Raw genomic sequence first — 27325 nt, 5'->3', positions numbered from 1 at the left:
ACTAAAGAGACGAGGCAGGTTGCACAGACCATCAGGAGACCGACAGGAGGTGCTGGTGTGCAGGGGGGTTGCCAGGCACTCAGGGATGGGTGAGCAGGACTAGTCCAGGGGGTCGGCAGGGGGATCCAGGCGGGAGGAGCCGAGTGTTCCCACCACAGGTGACGTTTTGATAAGGGAGTTCATCCTATGTCCGCCAGCGGGCTGGTGGGCAAATCCAGCCCAGTGTTCGTGTTCATTGTCACTTAAAAGGCAAAGCCCTAACCATGCTGAACTCTTGGTGCGCAGCAGATTCGAATCACAGAACTTAAAATCACAGGTGAATAACATGGTGACATTTTCTGTGACCATACCGGGAGAAAAGAAATGTGGAGCTGAAAACTTCATAAATCAAAAGATTAAACTTTTATAAAATTCACTTCATATCAAGAATATGCCATGGGGGGAGTGGGAGGGAAGGCAGTTCAGCTTTATTTACGAAAAGCAGTGATAAAACAACAAAAAGCCAAAAGTAAAAAGGCATTTTTAGTTATCCTATGAGCTGAAGTTTTACATTTCTTTGTGAATTCGATGTAAAAAAGAGGACTGTCTGAGAGGCGCGGCGGGCGGGCCCTCACTCCACCTGCAGGTCCTTGCCCACCAGCATGGCCGTCACGGGGTGCATGCCGGCTCTGTGTGCTCCGTAGGTGCGGATGGCCAGGTCATGGGACTTGTCAAAGGCAGCAAGGTCCCTGCACACGAAGACAGTGAATAATGACTTGTTTGGTTGTGTTGGAAAATTTTTATGTACTTGTGAAGGGAACGAAAAGCAAGCAGATTAATCGCGGACATTTATGTCACGATTTATCTTTTTGCCAGAATTCCTGCCAAATCTATAGTCAAAATAACTTCACTGAGATAATGTTTTAATGTATGTTGCAGGCAAAATACAACTTTTTTCCTTTACAAAGCATTCCTTTAGGTCAAGCAACCTACTCTTTTACCTCGCTGCAATACCTGAATCAAAAAAAAATATTGGCTTTACCTGCTCAATCCTTTTTCAGACATTCTTCTTGTCCATGCCTACTCACCAACTTATCTTTTACTTGCTTTTAAAGATCTTTCTGTATCTACAAGATCATCTTTGGTTTATTTACTTTTCATTAGTGTCTAACCCTATTTGGCCCCTAAGAGGTCAACCATATATAATGCTTCTAAAAAAGCTAATTAAATTATCCCAAATTTTAAATATTTACAAGTCTTAATTCCTATGCAAAGATTATATCTATAATCTTTAACAAACTTAATAATGTGTGTTACTTTTAGATTGCATTTTACACAGTATTTTAGAAACAACAAAAACATCTGCTTAAGATTTTTTTCTTCCCCAGCCTTACATAAATTCAAAACATAGTTTGACTTGATTCTTACTTGAATAAGGGTCGTGTAAATTTCATCCTTCCTTGTTCAGTCACCATTTTCAGAGCCAAAGGAATTGCTTCCTCCCATTTCGATTGAATGCAGAGCCGCAACCATCTGGAAGGAGGAGTTTTAGGGGATGTGAGGCGGGAAAGGAGAAGGAAGAGGCAGGAGGTGACAGGCATACGTGAAAATAATCTTTGTGATGATGAATCACCCTGTTGTAGTTACATTGTGCACCACTTTACATTACGTCTTTATTTGGAGAATCTCAAATACCTACATATACAATATAATAATCGGAGAAGAGAAGGAAGAGGAATTTGTTCTTTGGAAAGATCATACGTTTCAAAAGGTCTGCAGTAAGGAGGTGCTCATGTACCTAATATATGAATTTCTGAAGGAATTAAACTTTGGGTCAAGCCTCACACTACCAATTTGAATTAAGGAAGACGAACCACATGAGAGTCAGAGACTTCTAACTATTTCCATTTCAGAGTCGATTTGGCTAGTTGTGGAAGAATGTCCATTTACCACTGAATCCTTAATCCTAATCTTTTTTAAAGGTGAGAGCTTAAAACAAATTCTAATAAAAAGATTAATACTATCATCTTATAGGTACTGCAACTGTTCCTTAAAAAAAAAAACACTGTAATTATTTATACAGAGGCAATAAATTTGACTAGGGTTCCTCAAGACTCATACTCTGCTTTCCCTCAATCCACCCTTGAAACTAGTTTTCTACTTTCTTCCACAGAGACAAGTTAAAATGATGTACCTGAACCGTATTTCAGAATTGTTAATGGCATTGAAGTTGTACACCTCTTGCATTCGCTTTATGTGCCCCAATGGAAGAGGTGCCTAAGAGCAAAATAAAAAAGTATCATTTCAACAGGATTCCTTGGAAGAAAGGAGCTGGGGAGAAATTCTTAGCCAGATTAAAACCCTAAATATTTTATAATAAATATAAAAGTAAGTTAGATAAAAATAAAGGAAACAAATTCACTCTAAAATAAGTTGTGTGCAAACTTATTCTGCATAAGGATGTTCTACTGGGAGCAGAAAATTTAGTTTGTGAGGTCCACAGAGAATTCAAAAAGAATTACATACCAAAAGCTCCTCGGGCTTTTTGGTATATATAAATATCAGTTTTCAGATTCTTTCCATAGTTTTTCAAGTTTTTCCTTATACTTTACATAGTTTCAATTTATTCCATTTTCCAGATTAAATCAGTTTCTTAATTTTTTTCCTCACGAATTCCCCCCAGCATTATCTTTGTATACTTCCTCTGAAACCCCTTTTAAATTACCTATGGTCCTGCCAAATAGCAGTGTTTAAACTTTTACATTACAGACCCGTCAGAATCTGATGAATAATATGGACCTTTTCTTTAGGGAAAAAAAAATACATTTACCATATAAGCACAAACTTGAACTGTATAAATACAGTTTCAGGGGGTTCATAAACCTCCCGTGCCCATCTTCACCCATGCTAACAGGGAGAACGCCTTTGGGTGGTGAAGGGCAGGGAGAGTTCAGTGTGGACAAGCAGAGTCTGAGGCGCCCGTGAAGTGCAGGCTGAAGTGCCACCAGGGCCGTGGTCATCGTCTTCTCCAGCCTCGACCTCACCTTACAAAGCTCACTAACCATCGCTGCTCCTACTGCCTGCCAGACCCTTCCCAAATCACTTAGTTTCAACTAAACTGTGAGTGCAGCCTGGAAGGCCAGCTGGTGAGGACCCCTCCTAGACCGCCCTGACTCCCTCCCAGGTTTCCCATTCCCACGGCCAAGTCGCCCCATCGCGTTCTTCCCTCCTGGTGCCTGGCCACGCAGCGGTGCCACAGGCATCCGTACTGGAAGTGGGTCTCCAAGGCCCCTGCTGCCTCACAACCCTGTTCCTCCTTTTGCATCAGTTCCACAGGAAGTTCTGTGCAAGTCTCCTCCACCCCTCTCAAGGTCCGTAGGCCCGAGAGCCCCACGCCAGGCAACAGAGCGGACCCCGTCACTTCCTCCCTCTCAAAATGCAGCGCCTCCCTTCGGTTTCACAGCTCCTTTTCATTACCTGGGCCTGGAAGCCTGAAGTCTGCTCGAACTCTTCCCTGTTAGCCCCCAAATCCAGTCCGTCACGAAACCCTACGCTTTCATCCTGTGTGAGGTCCCTCTCACCTGTCCTGTTCTTCCTCTCCCCACCAGGCCCACCCTCATGTCCTGTCCTCCCGAGAGCCCCCCCGCCTAACCTAACGTCACCACCAGCGCTCCCCGTGCCCATCCAGCCTTCACGCCACCAGCAAAGTGATTTTCATAACCACCGTTTCGTCAGGTGATTCTCATTGTGAAAAATGTTAAATCCTTGCCCTAGACGGTGTGGCTCAGTTGGCTGGAGCACTGTCTTATAAACTGATAGGTCGTGGGTTCAATTCCCGGTCAGGGCACATGTCTGGGTTGTGGGTTCATGCGGTCCCTGGTCAGGGCACACATGAGAGGCAACCAAGCAATGTTTCCCTCTCCAATTGCTGTTTCTCTCCCTCCCTCCTCCTCTTTCTAAAAAGCATCTTCTCCAGTGAGAATTAAAAATAATAATAATAAATAAATAAGGCTCTTTAAAAAAAAAGTTAAATCCTTTCCTAGAGACTAGAATAAAATCCAAAATGCTTAGCAGTCTAGACTTACACCATCAGACCCTACTAGTGCCATCTGCATTAACCCCTTCACCAGAGCTTCGCACGATCCTGCAACACTGGGTCCGCCCCTCCACTCAGGGGTCCCTCCGACCTGAATTCCTCCCGCCCTGCTGGAACCACTGCCCTGCTGGAACCACTCCGCTCCAGGCCAGCCCTGGTCCCCCCAAGGCCAGCCCTGGTCCCCCCAAATCCTTCTTTGATTACCGCAGTTGGGAGTCCTTCTTCCTAATTAAGTTTTTCTCAAATGGTAACTAAAATGTACCTCCCTGTTATTGCTAAATTTTGCATGAGTGACCTTTCTTACTAGGTTATATATTATGTATTTCTTATATATACTTTTATATTCAGCACAATGCTAAACACAGTAGGCATACAATAAATGTTTTTAAGTAAATGAATGAACTTTGTCCTTTTTTCCATTAGTTTCCACAGTAATGTTTTTTTTCCAAGTTGGGTTCGACATAAATGCTGTGCCTTATGCCCATTTTAACTTCCAATGTTTTGAGCTAGTACTTACTTTCTGAAGCATCTGTGCTAAAAATTCATTCAGCTGATGAGAAGAGAGATCTTTCAGGTCTGCTGAGTTGAATGAGTTCAAATCATCTTCTTTGGCCTAAAATAAATGTTACCTGGTTATTTCCATTCATGTACAATTTAATATTCATTGGTTCATCTGACATAAAAGTAAGCATTAAGAAAAAGGCAGAAATACAAGAATATATAAAATTATTTTTATAATTTTCATAAAATTATAAACAATAAATTTAAGCTTTAGCTACTTTAATATTTCTGAGATTGCATCCTATATCTATGACTCCTAAAATCTATATTACTTAAAAAAATCAGACTATTAATAGTAAGAGTGGGGAAATTTTTACACCCTTTATACCATTCACACTAATCTGTCTTTTATTACAGGAATCTCAGCTAATACCTCAGAGGGTACAGAAAAAATTAGTTTTCCTCCTCTATAAGAATTATCCCTAAATTTTCCATTAAAGAATTATCCAAGGCTTATACTCACTGAGGCTTCTCTGAGGGTTATGTTTCAGTGTGTACACGAAGAAGATGCTCTTTAGGAAGTCTCAGAGATGGACAATAATCCCGACAGAGCAAAAGTGCCTCAACCCTTCCCTAACGGTTAGCATTAGCAGCCGCCCAAGATCATTGTAGATTTACTTGGTATGTGTAACAGCTTATAAATGACTTATGAGGAAAACAGAAGATGCAAATATTTTTGTGTACTTTTTTCTAAGAGTTAAAAAGAATCATGAAAAATCAGAAGCAATGGTATCAACACCTACTTGTCTTTCCCCTTCAACTTTACACATTGGGAGATGATATAGCATCATGTCACTTTGGACAAACTTGACTTACAAATAGCCTTCCCAAATACAGGAGTTCATGAGTGAAGTACCCACCACCCCTGGCTGCACCACCTTCACGTGCAGAGACATATTTGTACAATTCAAACAGGAGTCAAAAGTCACACATTGTTACTCACAGTAATCCATCTTTGACTTAAGGCAATACAAGCATTTGTCAGAGTCATATCGTAACTGCAAAGATGAAAAAATATTAGAGATTAAATTTATAAAAATGAATATGCTTTTGCATACACACAATTTTGAAGTTGTAGAACATATTTAACTTTCAAAGTTATTTTTAAATAAAGATAAAGAACTCCAGAGTGCCAGGAACAGGAAATCTTCTGCCCGACTTGACTATTACTGGCGTCATCTAATAACTCGTAAATCTAAGTGCACAGCAAACGAATGGAACTCCTGGTTACTCTTTGGAGAGAATGCCAAACATCTCAGCCGGTCATAAGCTTGAGCAGTCGAAGCTGAAGGAGCTGGGCCCCCACTGAGCAGCACGGTTGGTGTTCACTGTACGGCAGGGGCAGTTCTGGGCCCTGGGGACAACAGATACACCACAGAGTCCTCGCTCTCGTGGGTCTTACATTCTGTTGTTCCAACCACCCGGCCATCGAGTAAGTCTGCGGGCACTCACATGACAGGCACGGGCCTAATCACTGGGGAAGTACTGGTGCCGCAGAAAACCCTGGGCGGACTCTGAAACCACATGGTCATTTTGTTGCTCTCTTTTTAGAAAAAAAGTAGAAATAACAAACTCCAACTATTAAACCAAGCAAGTTGCACTAAAATTTGTGTATTCTCTTCTTAGAAAACAAATCATGTTTTCCAGCAATGGAAGAGACTGTGTAATGTGTGCACAACTCTTGCAAAACACTGCAAGAATCTTCATCCATAAATGCTGTTTGCTTGCTGTGAAATGTTTCTATTAGAGAACAGAGGGGCACCTGGCCTGCGGGCCTAAATCAGGTGAGTTTCGATGAGAAGTTCCCATTGAACCTGCTTCAAGAGAGCTTGTGCTCCGAGGTAGTAACAGGGTCAAAACAGTGACCTTCTTTGAGTCCGCTCCTCATTTATCTTCATGAAACATCCACTGTGGACTTTATATAAACCCTTGGGTTGGTCCTCAAGACCAAATGGTATCATAGATCCTGGATTCGTCAGGCAGTAAATAAATCACCTTCAACTAGAATGTTATTTATTTCAAAAGGAACGACAGGAGAGTAAAAAACCTTTGGCTGGTGTGTTTCTTGGTGCCCTGAAATTTCCCTCCGCTGTAATGAAAAGAACAAGGTAGGGCTCAGCCCAAGGAGGGAAGCCACCCTTATTCCTGGTTAAGACCCTGAGAAAAGCAGTGAGCAAAACCAGGCACATGCGCCCTGCTCTCGCGGTGCTTCAATGCAGTAAAGGAGAAAGTCGTTAATGGTCACACAGATAAACGCAGAACTACGTACTACTGTGGCCACAGCCATGGAGAGGCAATACAGGGCACCAAGAAGCCCCAACATGGGAGACTTGACCTGGTTAGAGAGGCCAGAAATGCTTCCAAGAGATGCACGATGGAGTACTTCGTGCGCGGAGACTGGAATGAACTGGGTGGAGCACTCCACATGAAAGGGACAGCATTCCTGGCCAGGCCAGAACACAGAGGAGTCTGCATCCTCATGTGACTCGTGGAAAACCAGGGTTCGGGTGCCTGATTGAGGAAGGTGCTTAGTTTAAAAGGCTCTACATTGGAGGGGTTAAGACAACCAGGGTTTGAATCTCAACTACTATTTCTTACCTGCCGTGTAACCCTGGTGAGACACCTTACCTAGTTAAGCCTCATTTGCCTCCTCTGGAAATGAGAATAACTTCTAACACTGTTATAATGATTAACATAATACTTAGCATATTTTTCTTATTGCAAATGTTTTCAAGGAAAGGGCAATATCTTACTCTTCCATCTCTCACCATCCTTGCACAAAAAGGAGGCACTAAATAATTACGTGCAGTGAATTAAGCTGATTTATATTTAAATATCCTGGAAACTGTTCTTTTGACCTCAGGTTTAAGGTTCCAACACCTAAGAACTCTCCTCTCATCACTAACCAGTAACAGCTTCAGGAAGGCAGACAACGCCTTTCAGGTATTCTGAGGAGCTCTAGGACGGAGGAGGATGAGAAGGAAATCACCAACAGGGTGAGTACTGACTTGGGTTTCACGGGAGGCAGTCCTGGGGAGTAGAGCCAGGTGTTCCAGTCCACTTGATTGAGAATATCGACCTATGAGCAGTAAGAACATCCGGTTTTCTACAGAACAATGTTTTCTATTGAGGAAAAATCTAAAACAGACTTTGAGGTCCTTAAATCTATAATTTTGTCTATATGGACACATGCCAAGATAATTTCTAAGTCTCTTTTCTAAAAGAAATTTATAGTAATAGGGTTCTGTTAAATAACTAAAATCTGAAAAGCACATACAAAAAACATTTTTAAAACACTATTATGAATCTCTCTGAAATAAGGTAATTCCACACACTAGCTTGTGTTATTGAGATTATATTTTAAATAGGAAAACATACCACGAAAGATTGAGTCTTAAATTCCAGATCAGTACTACTATTAAGTAATTCAGATCGGCCTAACAAATAGCCATGAAAGATACACTGGACATGAAAAATAAGAGTTCTTAACAGCCAACCTTATCTTTAAAGTGAGAATACAGGAAATCCTTCCAGTCATCAGTGGTTATGCTCTTGTAGGAAAATTTCTCAACATAAGCCTTTAAGAATCCTAGGAAAATCTCTAAGAGTTAAAAAAAAAGACTATTAATGGATAGGCTAATTATTTAACTTTTTTTTTTTTTTTTGGTGTTTGGCATTGTACTGTTAATCAGAACGTCCAGAGAAGAGGGAAGCCAATGAGGACTGTAAGAGTGAAAGAATGTTCAAAAAAGGTGGGCCTTAAGTTGGGACGTGAAGAATGTATGCAATTTGGTGGAAGGGCGAAGAGAAATTATAGGTAAGGGATCACACAATGAAGACGCAGAAAAGGAACACACGTCTAAGAGCAATGACCCTAGTGTGACCAGGAAGGAGAAAAGGAGATCAGACAGGCCGAATGGGTTCAGATGGGGAAGGACTTTCAAAGTCCATCGGCAAAGGAGGGCACCTAAGCGCCCAGGAACAGGGCAAGTTGCACAGACTCCGCACAGCTACACGATGTAATAGCTGTGATGGCATCAAGACAGACCTGCATGTTCTGACATGGAAGGACATATGTGAAATACTGAACTGAGGAAATGCAGAGTAAGTATGTAGTACGAGTCTTTTTCTGTAATTAAAATAGTTACACACATTTATCTGCCAATTTGATCATTCACACTTAGAAAAAGATCTGGAGCCACACACGCACCAAACCGCTAACAGTGATGTTATGTCCGCGGAGTGGAAGGGGGCCGAGGGGCTCTCCCTTGGTACTCTGAGAAACTGTACCACACTCTTTTCTTTCAATGAATATATACAATTTTCCTCATTTTTAAAAAACTGAGGAGTTTTTTTTTTTAAATTCAAGCAGCACAATTTTGAATTCAGTGGTTATTCCAGGTTTTAAGTAGAGAGGCAATGATACAGACTTCTTCAGCAGCTACATACAGAAGGAAATGGAAGACTAAAAAGGAGCAAAAACAACAGTTCGACATTCTTCCTCGTTCTTCACATTAGTCAAAAAAAAATCAAATCAGAAAATGCCAATGACTTGCCTGGTCCTCCAAGAAGTTGCTCAAGGTAAAAGAGCAAAGCAAAGCCCTTTTCATAGGGGACTGACGAATACGCCACGTCCGGGTCTACGTTCGTCAGATCGACCACGAGTTTGGTGAAAGGGTGCGTATCCCCAAAAGTCTTTATCTGCAAGACACAAAATCAGATGAATGTCCACCTGTGAAGACCAGTTACCACCATGCAAACTCGCTAATGGGGAGGGCTCACTTCCACCAGGGAAAGCTAGAACACACCCAACTTGGAGACTGGAAACTGTAGGATATGTTAGCGTAAATTTCTGGAAGTTTATTAGTGGTATTTCATGCCCAATAATAAGCTTTATTGTTGTAAACGACTAGAAAAATGTTTCAATGCCTGGTTGGCAAATTCAGCTTTCAGAAATAGCCCTTAAAAGTGACATAAATACACCAAATAAAACTGAAATAGAGTAACTGACTATTTTAAGTGCGAAGACCCGATGAGGTCGTGCTGGTCAAGAACACATTCAGGGTATGGTTCAAGAGAACATTCCACCAGCATCTGCTTGATTTTCCACAACTGTAAAAATTGTCTTCTTGTTGTTACTTAGGAAAGATGCTTTTCAAACTCAAGTTTTTGAACACCTACAGAACTTTGGACGATTGCTTTTTAAAAGTATGACTCATTTACCGAATTCTGTAGTTCTCCCCATCCTCCCAGAGCGTGAAAATGTCGGAACTTTTCACCAAACAGCCGTCCACAAATGTGGCGTTCCAAGTACACAGTGTGTCCTTCATTTAACCTAAAAATATTTTTTGAAATAGAAATAAAAACAGTGACATAGCTGAGAAGAAAAGGCATTATAATCAACGCGTTATTTTCTTTTTGGCTTTTCTTCAACGTAAAGCAGTTGTACAGCATGACCAGTCCAGTCTAGTTAGGCTGCCTACGCGGCTTCCCTGCACTCAAGCCAGAACAACGGGAAGCCCGGCCAAGCAGAGGGCAACAGGGAAAATGAAGCGATGGTTCTGGTTTGATGTGTCTGTGTGTGACTTTCCCAGGAGCTAAACAACAAGCGTGAACTAAAGGCCGCCGTTCTACCTAACACTGTGACAGCGTGACAGAATCAAAACAAAGAAAATCGACCAGAGAGACGATATCAGAGAAAAACAAGATACACACACAAAACAGTTCGGAGTGGCGGGAGGCAGGAAATGAAATAAACCAACAAGAAGAACCAAAAAAGAAATAACGATAATATTTCTTACCAAAAGTGATCCCAAGTTTTGTTGGTCACTAGGTTTCCTGTCCAGCTGTGAGAGATTTCATGTGCAATGACCTAAAGGAAATAGTGGACACAGCTGTAGTGAAACTGATATCCTTATTCTAAAATAACTCAATATTAAGCATTCTAGTTCTTTCTATTCCAGTTCATTTTTTTTAACATTTAGCTAAGAGGTTCACATTATTACTCAGTTCAGTAAAAAATAATTTAGCTTATTTAAAAAATATTTGTTTAAATAGATATATCAATTCAAATGAAAAAAATAAACATATGAAGAGATAAAACTATAAAATGTTCTTAAATCTGTTAAATCCAATGGTTACTGTAATACTGTCTTACAAGAAATCTCAAGTTTTCTTTTATAACTGTATCTTCAACATAATGCAATGGGTATTTTAAATTTGATTGACTTAACACTTCATGAGGTATGAAGTATATATAAATGTTAATAAATGTTTATAAATAATAAATGTTTAACTTACATTGGAGAGTGACTTGTCACCTGCCTAAAAAAGAAGAAAATCACCTTAGTATTTCAGTAATCAAATTACGGACTATGCGTACATCTAAGGGACCGCCTGTATCTGATGTATTCTGGCATTAATTGTCCACTGTATTTCTGCTTGGCTCTCCAAAGAGCTCAGAAGAGACATGTATTAAGAAATGAAACAAACAATGCAGGACTAAAAAACAACATAATTCTTGACAATGCACAACTGAAAAAACAGCATAATTCTTTCTTTCCTAATAATCCTAGAGAATTTTTCCAACACCCTCAGTGTACTTGTCTCTAACTCCTGGGAAACATTTTTCCCACTTTGTTTTTTGTATCTGCTCTTATTTACCCTTACTTAACCTCCTTTCTCTCTATTACCCACAACACATATGTTTAAAGTTTATCGTGTCTCCTATGATCTATTTTATTTCACTTACTTCATTGCTAACCCCACTCACTTGTTCTAGGAAGGATCTGAGGCACCTCACAAGGCATGTAAAAGAGAGGCGTACACTGTGGCCTAATCCTTTCCTACCCACGGTAAGGTGAGGTCTGTTCCTTTTTAAACCAGCACCTATATGATGCCAAGTGTACATGGTGTAGCTTCTTTGTCTGGGTACAAATAATTCACCAATGGATCGTCGTTACACAGCTCCCCACCCCCTAATAATATCCCCAAACAACTTACACAAACTATTCTTTTCTCCCAAATGGCCACATTAATCATGAGATGATAACCGCAGTAAACAATAACATTAGAAACAAGGGTTATAGAAATAAAAGATTTTAAAAAATTATTAGGAGCCTAAGGTTCTTCATAGCTAGGTTTATATTTGAGGAGAACACAATTTCAAATGAAAGATATTTACACTTACCAGCAGAGTGGGAGTGACAAAAGTGAGGCAAGGGTTTTCCATGCCGCCATAAGGGAAGGATGGCGGCAGGACCAAGAGGTCGTACTGCCCCCAAACATACGGGCCTCCCAGATCTTCTGCGATTTTAAGCATAGATTCAGTCTGGAAAATTAATGCATATTCATTTGTATGTCTTCATCATTACCATAATAAATTCTTAAAAGTATGCGCTGCTTTCTATGAAGGTTATGAGTTAATGATGCTTATTTTAAATGAAAACGATGCAAAAAATGTAGCAGATGCAAAGTCACATAAAATTAGATGTATTTGATTCTTTTACCACATCACTTAACTCCTTCGCATTTTATATTCAAATGCTTAAAATGACTGTCCACCACAATTATTAAGAAGGGTGACTACATGACCAACCTCCGAAAATTCGTAAGCTGACTTTTCCACCTGCTCTTTCTCGGACCATACCAATGTTCTTGGGCCAATTTGCCTGCAAAATTAAAAAGCCTAATAAAACAGAAATTCAAGTTACCTAGTTCTAGGACAGATATTTAAAGTACTGCACACAAATCCTTAGAGTAGGAGTGTGATTTACCACGTGCTTAGGGGCGGGGCTGAGGTTCCATGTCCCCTCTGAGACACCAGCCTGCTGTTGCATATACAGCAACTGCCATGCAGCTCTATGAGGGGACACAGTCTGGGCCAAATGAAAACTGAGACCCAGTACCCCCACCGAAGGTTAGTTTACAGGCTCTGGTGAGGAGTGTGAGACCTGGTTTCCTCCCTCGGCCTCATGACTGTAGAAACCCAGTTGCAGCTCAGTGAGAGATGACTCCAGAACAGGGGTGGATGTAAGCTCGGTTATGCACTTAAAGGCTGAACACTCTTATATAAAGGAAACAAACAGAAAAGGAAGAAAGTCCTGTCATGGGCTACCACTTGGATGAACTTTGAGGACATCGTGCTAAGTGAAATAAGCCAGTTACAAAAGGACAAACACTCTATGATTCATTCCACTTAGGAGATACTTCAAGTACTCAAGTTCACAGAAACAGAAAGCAGAATGGTGGTTACTAGGGGCCTGGGGGAGCCGGAAATGGGGAGTTATTTAAAGGGTATAGAGCTTCCGTTTTGCAAGATGAAAAGACCTGGAGATTTGTTTCACCACAGTGTGAATACAGTTAATACCACCGAACCGTACACTTGAAAATGGTTAAGGTGGTAAATATCATTTTTTAAACCATAAAAAAGAGAGAAACAAATACAACTATTTTTCACTTATGCAGAGCTTGAACTAAAAAAAAACAAATTTCACTTGAACAATGATTAAAATAAAATTATAAAAAAATAAAATTATTTTAAAAATTTCATGTACTACAAAACCCTAAGCAACAAGGCTTGCCTTGGTATCCTGCCCCAGAGAGGCAGTGCACTCCAGAGCAGTGCTTCTCAAGCTTTAGTTTGCATATGAATAACCCGGGGAGATTGTTAAAATACAAATTTTGATTCAGCAGGTCTGGGACAGGGCCCAAGAGCTTGCTTTGCTCACCAACGCCCAGGTGAGGCCAAAGCTGCTGGTCTGCAGACCCCACTGGGCAGCAGCGTGAACCAGCGCTGTCCCACACAGATTTAACGAAAGCCACAAATGTAAACGACGTGTGTAATTTCAAATTGTGCAGTGGCCACATTTTTTTAAAAAAAGCATAATAAAACATAAAATTAATTTTAATATATTTTAAGCCAATCTATCCAAAATATTCTTGCAGCCTGTAATCAACATGAAAAATGATTAATGAAGTATTTTACATTTTTTTCCATACCAGGCCTTTAGAAAGCCAGTGTGTATGTGACATTTACAGCGCATCTCAAGCCTCATGTGTCGGCAGCTGGCACAGGGCTGCTGCGCAGGAGAGCGGGTGCAGGCCCGACGCCGTGGGAGTTCACAGAACCTGGGTTTGTTTGGGTCCTGGCTCTGCTGTTTCCTGGCTGTGTGACTCTAAGCCGATTACTACAACTCACCAAGCATCGGTTTCTTCATTAGTAAAATGGGAAAAAATAATCATATCTGCTATACAGAGATGTGAGAATTCGGTGGGATGATGCTTTGCAGTTGGGCCATAATAAGACCTTTATAGCTGTTAGCTGCTGTGATAGTTATTATAATCAGCTTTGGTCAGTGCCTCCCACAGGCCAGGAGCTTTACATATGTTAGGTCTGTTCATCCTCACAAACATCCTTTGAAATCCATATTATTATTTCTAACTTTTAGTTGGAAAAAAAAAATGAAGCTCAGAGAGGTGAGTGACCCAAGATGTAGCTAGTACCTGCGGACCGGGGATCAGAACCTGCGTTTTTTCCTGATGTCTCTACCACGTCCATATTTATGGCAATTTAGAGAATGTGATGACTACAGGGATGCTTATTTTCGTTATTTAGACATAAGAACAAAAAAATTCAGATGAAAGGGCACTCTGTATACTGGTAAAATTTTAGTAAAATATCTTATATTTCCCTAATATTTACAGGCTTCCAAGTGCTTTTTGCATCTATTTTACATCTCATTTGTTTCCCATATCTACCTTGTGCAGCAGCAAAGGGAGGTGTAAATTTGCTAATGAACAAGGAGGCTACGAGAAGTGACCGAGAAGTGACCTCGGTTCAAGCTCGCCGTAGGACCCAGATCTCTCAGGAAATGTGAGAGCATGCTCATTCTACACTACTTGCAAAACTTAGGCAGTCAGTGACCAGTAGAGACTTTGTAATTTAAAATTAATTTGTTACATTTTATAATTAGATTGTAATTTTTCTAGAACTGTCAGCTTGACACCTTGAAAAACACACAAACGATCTACCAATTAATCCCAAACAAATGTTCGGCATGCCGAAGGTTTGATCTCTCCATAAATCTCCAGATGCGTCCAAAAGCTCACCTGCTTTCCAAAGCTCCAACCACCAAAGCAATCAAGTAGCAGGGGATCGGGACCTAAAGTGGGCAAGCAAAACACACCACATACTCGAATTAGCATTCGCAAGTGCTGCAGAGTAAGATGATTCACATCCAAACAGTATGTACAGGTTACTTTCCTTTTGTACTTCTCAAATAATTCTCAGTTTTAAGGGATCAAATAGTTCAAAACTGTGATGTGAAACATTTCAAAACATCTATTTCCCTTTTATTCCACTAGGAGAGAAAGCTTCTGAAATGCGAGAGACATGACTGGTCATAGCAGTACAAGGTACGCTTTAAACATTTCTCAAAAATTAGCCTCGTAGAAGGCAACTGCACCTTTCTCTTAAGTTTTTTGAAATTTTGTATCTGAACCTAAAAATTTTTTTTAAAAATTAATTTTTCTAAATCACTCCCAGTGTATTTAAAAGACATACAAAATAATCCAGCAGTTAGAGGATGCTGAAGGTATGGGAGCTCGGAATCTCAGAAGCTGCAGTGGGAGCAAAATTGTCCGCTGCAGCTCAAACACATTATGTTAAGGAGGTTCTCACATTCTCACACACACACACACACACACACCCCTCATTAAAGGCCAAAGATACGAGTCAAATTACCAGCTACATAGGAATTTTAACCTAAATGACAGTAACAGAGTGCTTTTTTGGCCGACAACAGCTCTTCCACTTGTGCACACTCAACAACCACACGCCACACTCTGGCACACGGGTAGGAGAAAGGACAGCTTCACTAACTGGGACAAGGGAAAACGGGAGGTGGCCCACTCCCCAGTGTGCCTCCCCAGCAACCTCTTTCTTCAGTACAACACTGTGGAAGGAAATATTTTAAAAACACAAAGAAAAAAGAAATGAAGAAAACAAAAAACAAGCTGAAATATTTCAAAAGCAAATTTGCTCTCTGGATGGGTAAAAGCTATCTGTAGTTCAACTGCGAACTAATACAAAAATCTGGGCTGTAAGAACTTACTTTTTGGCTGAATCTGTATATTTTCCTGCTCGGGTCTTCTGGGTCAGGTGCTTCCCCATCACGAATGGCACTCATAAGTGCTACCAGTTCTTTAGGGACAGACACCTAATAGAGAAGTCATTTCCAGCGATGAGTAAAAGGTTCTGTCTTTCTTGAACTACCTATGTAAAATAACCCTTTCTCCACCTTCATGGCTAACAGACTGTGGACCTGGTAAGTTCGCAGGTATGCAGTTTGTAAAGAGAATTAGCAATATGTAAAACTGGCAACTTTAAAAGTAAACATGGAAAAAAGATCAGGAAACCTCGTAGATCACAGAGCCCATGTGTAAATTCCTCAGGGATCATCTAACCTTGACGGATTCCACCCCCGCTCCCCTCTGCCGCGAGATGTACTCCCTCAATATACCATACACTTGAATGTCTGTTTCAGGCTTCTAGTCATCTGACCTAAGAACCATATATATATATATATATGTAATTCTAAGCCACACATATTTTTATATTTTAACAATACTGAAGTTAGGATGAATCTTAAAAATCACTGTTGCCTCAGCTAAAGTTGTCATTTTCTTCACACTGAAATCAAAATATGCAGCTAATTGTGGGACAACAATGGAGCATTCTCCTGCTGCATTGCTGACATTCTTGATGGCACAGAGGACCACAGTTTTTGGACAAACAGTCATCAGTGACTGAGTTGAAAATTTGCGAAGGTCAAGAGTCACACTCTGAATGAGAAGTTTAGGAATATTTAATCTATTTATTTTCCTTTTGTATATCTGAAATGTTAAACAGTGATATGTAATAAGTTCAATCAAATAGTTCTAATAGAGCTCTTCCAATAATAAAAACGTTTATTTATTTATGTATTTTTAATAATCAGAAGTATTTTAAATGATTATAGACAAAGGTGATATTGCAGTACAGTGGGAAAGGAATGGCCTTTCAATAAATGCTCTGAATCAGTAAAAAAAAAAAAGTAAACATGAACTATCTAGCCATTCATCCATCCATACGTAGAGCATTTTGAAGAAACTAAATTAAAATCCCAGCTCTGCCACTTACTAACTGTCTGGACTTGGGCGAATAACCTCCGTGAGCCTCAGTTTCCCCACCAAATGAGGGTGACACTTTGCAGGTGGCTGCAGGGAATGAACGCTGTACATGAAGGGCCCAGCACTACGCCTGGCACTGACAGCCCCCCGTGCCCCACACACCTAGAACAGATTCAACAGGATCCTATGTTCACCTGTAGGACAGAGAATCCAGTTTTGAACATTTTTATATTTAAAAGATAAACTTGGAGTTACAAAATAGAAGAACTTTTTAAGGGTCATGATAACAGAAACTAAAAGTTACTGCCAAAAACTGTGAAATATATTTTTAAAGATTTTATTTATTTATTTTTAGAGAGAGAAGGGTGGGAGAAAGAGAGGGAAACATCAATGTGCGGTTGCTGGGGGCCATGGCCTGCAACACAGGTATGTGGCCTGACTGGGAATCGAACCTGCGACACTTTGGGTCACAGCCCGCAATACTGTGAAATATTTTTGTCTGGAAATTTGTATGGGAAAGACCCTTCTGGCACAAACCACGTGGTCACTTAAACGTCCACCCTAGCTTCATGATCCTAAAGGTTTTAATTCTGGTGAATGCCAGAATCAGGACTATCCTCTGAATACTAATGATCTAGCAAGCATCCATCCTATTAAGTAAGCATCCATCCTATTTTTCTTGCATGGTCTAGTACTTAAAGCTATTACTGCGGCAGGCACAGAATGGGAAGCTCCAGAATCAAGTGCTCCAACAACCATGGATCTTAGAACCAAAAGCATTCAGGAAATAACTAGACCACGCTCAACTTAATGAGTGAAATATCTCTAGCTATAAAAACTCAATTATTATCTCTGCTTATCATTTACACCACATTCCCCTACAGGGACCACTGAATGCAGTAAACATCTGGGATTCTTACCTCCGCACTGTACGTTAATTTCACCGAAGGAGTGTCCTGGCAAGGAAGAATTGCTCGGCAGTGGATGGCCTGGCAGGGGGAGAAAGAAAAAAAAAAACAGCTTTTTCCTTTTCTTATCAACCAAGTCACTAAAAAAATCATTACAATTGCAGTGCTGTTCTTAGATACATCGTTTTTAAAAATAAAAATACATCTCACATTTCTTGGGGTCTTTTAAAGTAGCAAAAATCAATTTGTAGATATAAAATATCTGACCTTTCCATTTTAACACATGGTCAGTGCTCACGTTTCAGGTGAAAGATGGAGCAATGTTAAGCAGTGTGTCTTACTCTGAGCTCTGAGTAACAGTAGTGCCTAGTGAGAGGCTGTTAGGAACCCTGGGGGAAAAGGGCTATTTGGTGAAATAAACCTGGGAACTGTGGCATACAACATCCCTGCTTTGGAGAGTCACTAGAAACATTTGTCTCCTGAAGGCTCTGAAAAGACCTTCAGTAAACAAACCTGTTCCGGTTCTCACACTTGCTGCAACATGAAACCCATTTTTCTCTGGTTAGTCATTAACATCTAACGGGAAGCCAGTGTTCCGAGAAACACAACTCGCCTTGATGTTTCCATCTTGTAACAAATTTTGAAAGTGAAACCTAGGGACTGAAAAGGAGGGAGAACAGTCTCTCTCAATACCCTGCGTGTCAAGTGTTTCCTGGCTTCCACACCCATCTGTCACAAGCACTGGTTCCATCCAGGAGGACGGCCAGAGCACGTACAATTTTATGTCTTAGCCTGTTGCCAAGTAAGTCTTACCTACTGCTGGTGAGCAAAGGAACCCCCGCCTCACTGACAGCCTGCTGAGCCTAAGGGGACACTGATATGTCTCTCTCTGAAGTTGTTGTAACTCCTAGGCAGACTTGATGTTACCCCAACTGCATTAAAACCAAGGAACTTCAGCCCTTTTCGCTTCAGATCCAGTCGATCCTCCAAAGATATGAGGTCCCAAATGACCTCTAGATGGGTGAGGTAGAACTAGAACAGCCACCATCTCTCTCCTAAAATGAGGTTCGAGACCACGCCCTTAGAGCTCCTCCACGGTCTCTTGGTTAGGTGACTCAGCAATGCCCAGGGGTTGTTATCTGTGTTTCACTAGAAAAGGCCACACCCAGGTCAATGTGCAGAGAACACTGTAAGCAAATTCAGCAAATGAAATCATGTCTACGTGCTTCTTACCAACCACAGTAATTTTTGAATTTAACTAACATCTCTTTCCTTTATTTCAAAAACTCTTGCCAATAAGACATAGAATAATATAGTCAAAATTCACATTCTTGTGGCTCACGAATCTTGCATTTCTTTTCAACCTTAGGTTATGGGCATTCTGCGGGAATTACTGAGCGTCGGGTATCACTAAGAGGGTGCCCCCCTTGTACATTCTTGCCTACAGTGTTCCATCTCTGCCAGAGTACTGAACCAAGGATTCCTTAGATTAAAAATACATTAAAATCGGCAATAGAAAGTAAACATGTCTAATTTATATGCCAACACTGCTTCCTTTTTTTTATGGACTTGCATTCAAATTTGAGCCTGCCATAGTATCTGTCACACAGGAATATTAAAAGGATTAAAATATGTAAAGTATCTAACAATGCTTAGAAATACAGTAAATGGTTAATGAAGTGAGTTCCTTTCATTGTCAACTATTGGATTGCTAACAGAATTAGTTTATTTTTTCCTTCAGAAGAGAGTTTGATTCTTATTATCTTTGCATTATACTACAACGCTTTATATTAAATGGTTATTCTTTGATTTTAAACAGAAGTAGTTTAAAGCATGTTGTTTTAAAGGTACATTTAATGTATACGTTTGTAAATGTGTAAGAAAACTCTAGAAAGGCTGTACACCAAACTCAATGGTGGTTACTTCTGGGTAATGGGGTCTAGACAGAATTAGGAAATCTGATCTTTCACTTTCTATTTCTTTATTGCCAGCAATGTTTGTAACCAGTACAAATTTTGTTTGATTCATGTTTTCCTTTCATTTTATGACCACTTATTGTGCACACTCTATGACAAGTTCTATGCCAGGTGCTGGGGATACAACTATAAATATGACCTAGAGCGTCAAATCTAGGTAAACATGTTTTCAAATTAAAGCAAGTTTCTTTTAAAAAGTAATACATAAACGTAGTAACAGTGAGAGACAGAAATAAAAATATGTTATTCTTACAATAGAAGATAAATTAAAATGCTGTCTTAGGGAAGGCCCATGACTCTACCCATGAGAGCTCTGTCCGCTTTGCTTCCTTCAGCTTCTCGAGCTGGGGATACTCAGTCACTCTGAACCCCCTTTACCTGGCACTGGCTGAAGAGGTACGGGTGCCTCTTCCCAGAAGTTTGTTCAGGAGTGAGCCACTGAAGAGCAGACGATTGTGGAGATGTCTCAAAAGAAATTTCTATCACGACTTCTTGATTTCTATACGAAACAAACCAATATATTAGTACAGTATCATTCAATCTCAAATTTGAATTCATAAGACAAACACTAAATAATGTTAAGTAGAATTTTATGAGGTCTTATTAATGATTGAGAGTAAGCTCTAGAAATGTCACCCCCTAGACGGGTGAGTTCGCCTCCCACATTCCTATCTGATGCGACTGTGGTCCTTTTCATCCCGCCATGCTAACTGCTCATGCAGATGGAACAGGAACTGGTATTAGTTAAACACCCCACCGTATGTCATACGCTTTGTGTGTGTGTGATACCTTGTAATCATTTGTGATAGTGGGAAAGAGGAGGAAATAATTTTGGAACTTCAACGACCACAGCAGTGGGTGCCAGAGTCTCCCTCGAAACAGTGCGTGTGTGCAGACTGTTACTGGACAAGGTGAGTCACGAAGCTGAGGATACGTCTCTCTCTGAAGTTGTGAGAAACTTTTAGAGTGATTTCTGTTTGTTGAATCTAGCAATGAAAGTATGTAGTTGTGTTTAGTTGTTTCTTCCTTGTATTTCATTTTTACTGCATTTTACAAAAGTATCAACCTATGATGGATCGGAAATAACAAACACTGATCCTCCCTCTCCCCGCCCCCAATAGTGTGAGCAGCTGATGATGGGGCGACAGCAAGACCGCACTAGAGACTGCAGCGATGCTTATGTTTTTGCCTCCTGACTCTGCCCCTTACTGGTGCTGTGAACTTGGACAAATTATTTGACCTCTCTATGCCATGGTTCCTGCACCGGTAGAAGGGGGTTAATTACATCCACCTCACAAATTATGTGTGGGGATCTCCTTTCTTTTTCTTAAATGGAAAGAGAAGGTACGAAAACGGCCACTGAAAGGTAAGGTAGATCGTCCTTCTCGGCCAATGATTTCCTACCCTTTTCATTTCTCCAATATATCAATAACTGGCAGATACTCCAAATATGACAATTCCGGCTGTCACTTTCTTGAATAAGTTACTTTATTTCTCTGAGTTTCCCTCTCCTCGTGTGTAAAATGCAGGTCATATCCCAGGGGGTTACTGTAAGGATTGGGTAAAAGATTGCAAAAGCACTGATCCTAAGACTGCTCCGTAGAAATGGTTCTATGTGTGTCATTGTTATAATTCCATGAGTAAAAGTGGCTGGCCTCTTGGGAAAAGGTGAAAAATGTGCAGCTCATAAAAGCTTCCTAGATGATCCTTAAATGCCTCCATAAGATGGCATGCTCCCACTACACATTTTACTAGATATTAGTAAAATGATGATTAAAAAAGTAAGTTATCAGAAGTCCTATTCTTGAATATTTCATACAAGGAATTTCTTTAGTATCTGAAGAACATACATCTTTCACTATAAACCTCAATCTGAATAGCAGAGCAGCAGACATAGTGCATCTGTTACTACATACACTCAAACTAAAAACAGAAAACAAAAAATGTTTAAATTAACTAAAAATATATCCCCCCAATATTTAGCTATAAAAGAGGACAACATTCATACTTGCTCAGAGCAGTAGGAAGACAGATTTCCAAAGGTGATCCTTTGTAACTTTGTCTTTCTCCAAGAGTATAATTGACTTCTTGCCCATTGATGACCACTTTTTCTATTGTGAGGTCCTTTGTATCCAAAATCTAGAATTAAATTAATATTTTAAAATGATAAGAATATAGCTTTTCTACACAGGAGAAAATGAGTATTAGAAATAGGTTAACTGCAATGATTAGAGAGTAGAACTAGCTGCTTAAGGAAAGTAAAACCCAGAGTGAAATTTCAGGAATTAAAAGAGTCAAAATGTTAGTATATGCCCCATCCTTTGGGATCCAAAGTTCCTGAAATTGTGGGGTTCCAACAGCTGCATACATATAGATAAGTAAGCCTGGAATAGTCACACAACTTTCCGGCTTTTAGTGAAAGTCAAACTTAAATTAAAATGTCTTTGCTTCTATCTCCTAAAACTTCTCTGCTATGAAAAAAGTACTCTAAGTGTCCAACCCACAGCCCCTGGGCCACATGCAGCCCAGGATGGCTATGAATGCAGCCCAACACAAAATTGTCGATTTACTTAAAACCATTTTTTGCTCATCAACTTTTGTTAGTGTTTGTACATCTAATGTGTGGCCCAAGACAAGTTGTCTTCTTCCAGTGTGGCCCAGAGATGGCAAAAGCTTGGACACCCCTGAATAACTTCAGTTTATTTCATCATGACTCAGTATATCTTACCATGCTTCTTCCTAGAATTAATACAGCCTGGCTCCTGTGCACTTCCACATATCCAAAAATTAGAACAAACCTTCACACTTGGTATGCAGAGAAACAGACTGTAATTGCTGCTGCTGTGTGTCTAGAAACAGCCCAACTAGGTACTACAACTCCAACCCAGTGACCTAGAGGACTAGAACACAGCCACCTGCCACAGCTGGCTAAGGACAACTGCTCTGGGCAGGAAGGAAGTGGCAGCAAATTGGAGTATTTTCCATCCCATAATCCCTTTTCTGAGCCCCAGACCTCATACCCTTTCATTGTCTCTCAACAAATTTCTTGTTCTAGAATCTTTAATCTTTCCATGTCACATGACTGTTTCCAAACAACCTAAGCAAGCCTCCCATACCATTTGTAAAACTTCCCTTGATCCTTCTGCTCACTCTGGCAACTAGTCATCTTTCTCGTTCCTTTCTCAAAGTCCAAGGGCAAGCTACAGCTGCTGTGTCTGCTTCCTCAACAATCTCCTCCCTTCCCCCTCTTCAATCTGGCTTTTGGCTCCTCTGCTAGTTGGTGAATGGGCAGTCGTCCTCATTGACGGGTCTTTTATGTTCAATAACCTTGACCTCTGTCTAATCACAGTCCTTATGGACCACATAATCTGTTGGAAGTCCTTTCCTTGGTTTCACTGATTTTGACCCATAAGTGGTTCTCCTACTTGTCTAATGCTTTTCCCTCCCTCTCCTTCCTAACTCCTAATTATGACCATGTCCCAATGTTCTAGCCTTGATCCTTAGGTTTTCTTACCATATTATTCACTTCCTACCTCAGTCATACCCACATCGTCAACTAATACCACTGTGCTCACTGATGACCACCATCTGTTTCTACAGTTGTACCCCCTTCTCTGGGGTCCCAGCTGGAGGCCTTTAATTATTTGCTTAACAGCTCCTTGGGAAATACTGCCTTCAAAAGCCTCCTAAAGGTTCTAAAATTAAAGCCACGACTATGTCCCCTAAATCAGCTTTCTTCCCTGATTTCTCTGTTCTTTTCTGTTCGTGGAACTCCTCAAGGTACAGGACATTTGAAACACTCAAATAATCCACAATAGATCCCACCTCCCAATCCCACATAACCAATTAACAAGTTTTTCTTTCATAGTGTTCTCATGCTTTCTTTTCTTCCCTTCTACCACCACCCTAGGTCTGGCCCTGGCCCTGCCTTAGAGCTGCTTATAGTTGGATTTCCCCACAGAAGTGGTTCCATGTCAGTCTTACTGCTTCTCCTATTCTTATTCTCTCTTTTGGTAAATTCTTTTAATTTTTTTTCTTTCTTTATAGATTTGAGAGAGAGAGAGAGAGGAAAAGGGACACACAGAGAGAAAGATCAATTTGCTGTTCCACTTATTTATGCATTCATTGGTTACCTGACCAGGGATCGAACCCACAACCTTGGTGTATTGAGATAATGCTCTAACCACCTGACACCTGAGCTAACTAGCCAGGGCCTACACTCTCTATTCTTAATCTTATACGCATGCTGTTTTAAGCAGTCTCAAGTTTTTCCTGCAACAAAGCAGGGCTTAAATAAAAAAGTGCTATGCCTCATCATGCCTCTATTTACATTTCTACCTGTTATTTGCAAGGTGCTGTAATCAAACAAACAAACAAAACACAAGGGGTTATGTGTTAAAATCAAAACCAGAAAACACCTTGATTTGATTCCCAGCTCAGCCATTTACTTAGTGAAGACTGGAGGACTCCCAGTCATAAAGATCTGTGTTTAATTCCTGTCTTCCATCTCTTACTAGTATATGAACTTGGCCAAGACACTGAAACCTCTTCTGAGCCACCAACTGAAAGAACACCTAAAAACTGAAAACTTCAATAAAAGAAACAAATGCATGACAGTTATCACAAGTGAGTACTACACTTCAGTGCAAAGAACAAAAAACTTCAAAAGGATTTTTAGGAAAGCTGGGAATTAGTCCTATTACAGCTCCTTCAGCATTCCTCAGCATCAGGGACTCCAAGAACAGGAGATGGAACAGGACTGAGGACCTCAAGCACACATGAGGTCCTCAGCCAGCATCGGCACTGGGTCTGCTCCACTGGTGATGGGGACTGACGGTGAGGTTTGATGCCACCCCACCTTCAAGATGCCATCAGCACAAATATCGGGGCAGCCATGATAAGCTTCAGTAGTGCTTTCTAACTGAACTCATCCATTATTAATTCATCCCACTTTTGAGTGTTCTTTACACGCACAGAGACATGAAATACCATCCCCACCTTTATGGACTAGAGAGTCCATAATCTAGGGGAGGAAAGAAACAACCTAACTGCGAATAAAGAAAACCAAGCTCTAGGTCTAGATTATTGTTATAAATAAGCAAATAATTATAAACAGACGTCGCCATACTACATCTAGCCTTCCTTGTATAAACTCTAACTTAACTATGATTCTAGACTTTCATTTACTCAACAGACATGCCAACCAGAAATCATAATTTAAAAACCATTTTTTTCCAGATTTGGGGAATGTAAAAACAATGGGCAGAATTTTAGATTGGGATTCTTTTCAAAATTTAGTCCTCCTGACTCTTGCTTACTCATGGAGCAGAGGTAAAGTTTTATTTTTCACAAAACAGATAGAGGACAAGGTCATAGTAAGTAGTGATATGATATCTAAATTCCACTCTTCTAATAAAAGTAGAGACTGCACTGAACCAGGACTTTAGTCCTGCCAACACTTTCTAGGAAAAGCTCTGCAATTAAAAGATAGTATTGTGCTTCAAGAAGACTCAAGTACAACCTATAAGGAAATAGTTGTCTTCCTGCTTATAATACTTTTATTTTCGTCCTTATTATACTTTTGATGACCACATACCAATACACAGAGGAGCTGACCTATTTTTCAAATCAGAATTAGTATAGCAAAATGTTAACAGACAAAGGCGAAGAAAATTATGTGCTATATTAGTTCATATAAATGAACTCAAAATACAGGCCTATTACACAAACAGGAAAGAGGCATGAAAACCACAAATTCTTACCTAAACTTACAGGGGTGTCCAACCTTTTGGCATCTCTGAGCCACACTAGAAAAAGAAAACTTGTCTTGGGCCACGCATTAAATACACAACACTAAAGAAAACTGATGAGCGGAAAAAAAAAGGCTTTAAGTAAATTTATGATTTTGTGTTGGGCCACATTCATAGCCATCCTGGGCTGCATGTGGCCAGTGGGCGGTGGGTTGGACACCCCTGCCAGATATCACCACACTACCTTATGTAAAATACAGTTTTTCTTGACCCTCTCATTTCTAAAATTCTCACCTATGAAATTCTCCAGGTGAAAGGTACAATGCAAATACTATCAGACAATTTGAGTGAGGACACTGAAAACAGGTGATGTACAGATAAAATAATTTAATAAAATTCAATAAATCTAAACAAGTGTTTCATCATTCAAGTAGCTGGAGAGCTTCTAGACGCACTTCTTCTTCTTTTGAAGAAGTACAATCATTACCTGCTCTTTGGAACCTACAACTAATATATTAAATTGAGACATCCTTAAAAAGCTTGAATGGCCCACAGGTTCTTAAATTACTAGAAGAGAATAGTGGCAAGAATCAAAGGTAGGAAGGACCCATGACCCTGGAGAAAAAGGGGTGCTTTGGGAGTTCGCAGAAACTGGAAGTATCAAAGCAAGGCAAACAGAGGGGTCTGGTGCTGGGAGTCCTAAGGGGTCTGGGAACGACTGACAGTGAGACTGAGGGAAGTATCCTGCAGACCTAAGGGTTGAAACAAAGGTGAAGGTGACTGGGAGGGAAGAGCGGGATCAGGCAATGGGAGCGTGTGAGTCTGACATCCAGATCAAAGTGTGGACTGAGAAAGGTGCCCCGGGGACTGGAAGAACTCTGGGTCCCGAGGAGGGAGTTCCGGGCTCCAAGGCGTGGAAATGGGGAGGCTACAGGGGAAATTCGGGCTGGGAACTAGGATTATGAGGGTGCGGAGATTCGTGCTAAGATGAAATCTGAGCGCTGGGTGAGGAACAGATGTGGCACCAGGATGTGCCCAGGGGCTGGAGGGAGGAGAAACTTGAGTATACGTAAAGGGTGAGGGAAGGGATGCAAACAGGAAAGTGGGGATGGGAAAGGGCGCAATAGAGGGACGGGGTGCTGAAGGAGAGGACGCTGAGAAACGAGAGGGGGCTAAGGAAGAGCACCAGGGAAGCGCGGAGCAGACGGGGGAGCGCGGGGCCGGGAAGGGGCCGCAGTGGGGTGAGGGGACGAAAGGCGGGCGGCCGGGGAGAGGCGGGCACTGGGTGCGCGTCCCACCGTACCAGGCTGCGCAGATTGTCCTCCTGGGACTGGACCCTGAGCGCGGCGGTCCCAGTCAGCGCCCGGCGAGTAAAGTCAACGCGGCAGCGCAGGTGCAGATGCTTGGTCCGGCAAACGGACTCCGGAGAGGCCAAAGAGCACGAATCCACTACCTCTGGCATGGCTCTGAGCAGTTCCGCACCCCAGCAACCAGCGGCTAGACAGCTTGACTGAGAGGGAGAGGCGAAAGGAGGGAGGTTAAGAACAGGAGGAGGAATCCGCTGCGCCTGCCGGGAAAGGCTGTTTCTTACAATGGGAGAAAAGTGAGGAATGGCATGGATGGAACTACAAGTTCCGTGATGCAGCGCAACAAGGCCTTCGCTTTGCATCCTGGGAGTGTGTTGTCGGAAAGTGCAAAGGAGCTGGAGATTGCTCCCGAATGGGGGGAGATGGAACAGGGGGGTAGTGGGAACAGACAGAAATAAGTGGAACCGGGATAGTATAAAACCGAACGCCTTCATTTCAGTTCCATTTCATCTCGGTAGAAGATGTGATAATATTAAAAGAATTTAAAACCTACTTGTACTTGTGAGTAGTAAGAGCC

General features: G+C 41.0%; 1 protein-coding gene across 2 annotated transcripts; it reads right to left on the bottom strand.

The window, feature by feature from the left end:
• Positions 1-383: 383 nt before the first annotated feature.
• LTA4H (leukotriene A4 hydrolase) lies at positions 384-27036 on the bottom strand. Of its 2 annotated transcripts, XM_045826435.1 has the most exons (19): positions 26745-27035; positions 21700-21830; positions 20070-20190; positions 17728-17796; positions 15751-15855; positions 14747-14799; positions 12234-12306; positions 11826-11966; positions 10937-10960; positions 10438-10508; positions 9860-9971; positions 9193-9337; positions 8134-8237; positions 7645-7715; positions 5580-5634; positions 4593-4688; positions 2174-2256; positions 1408-1512; positions 384-728 (listed from the first exon to the last, which is right to left on the bottom strand). In XM_045826435.1, exons 1-19 carry the CDS (start codon positions 26901-26903, stop codon positions 611-613), a joined length of 1836 nt encoding a protein of 611 aa, XP_045682391.1. In that variant the 5' UTR covers positions 26904-27035; the 3' UTR covers positions 384-610. The 2 variants fall into 2 exon arrangements, with proteins under 2 accessions (XP_045682391.1, XP_045682392.1); XM_045826436.1 differs by lacking the exon at positions 2174-2256 and having other exon boundaries at positions 26745-27036.
• Positions 27037-27325: the final 289 nt, after the last annotated feature.

Source organism: Phyllostomus hastatus, unplaced genomic scaffold, assembly GCF_019186645.2.
Source record: "Phyllostomus hastatus isolate PE091 unplaced genomic scaffold, TTU_PhHast_1.1 phas_scaffold_755, whole genome shotgun sequence".
Taxonomy (NCBI): domain Eukaryota; kingdom Metazoa; phylum Chordata; class Mammalia; order Chiroptera; family Phyllostomidae; genus Phyllostomus; species Phyllostomus hastatus.
This window is presented reverse-complemented; position numbering and strand designations above follow the sequence as displayed.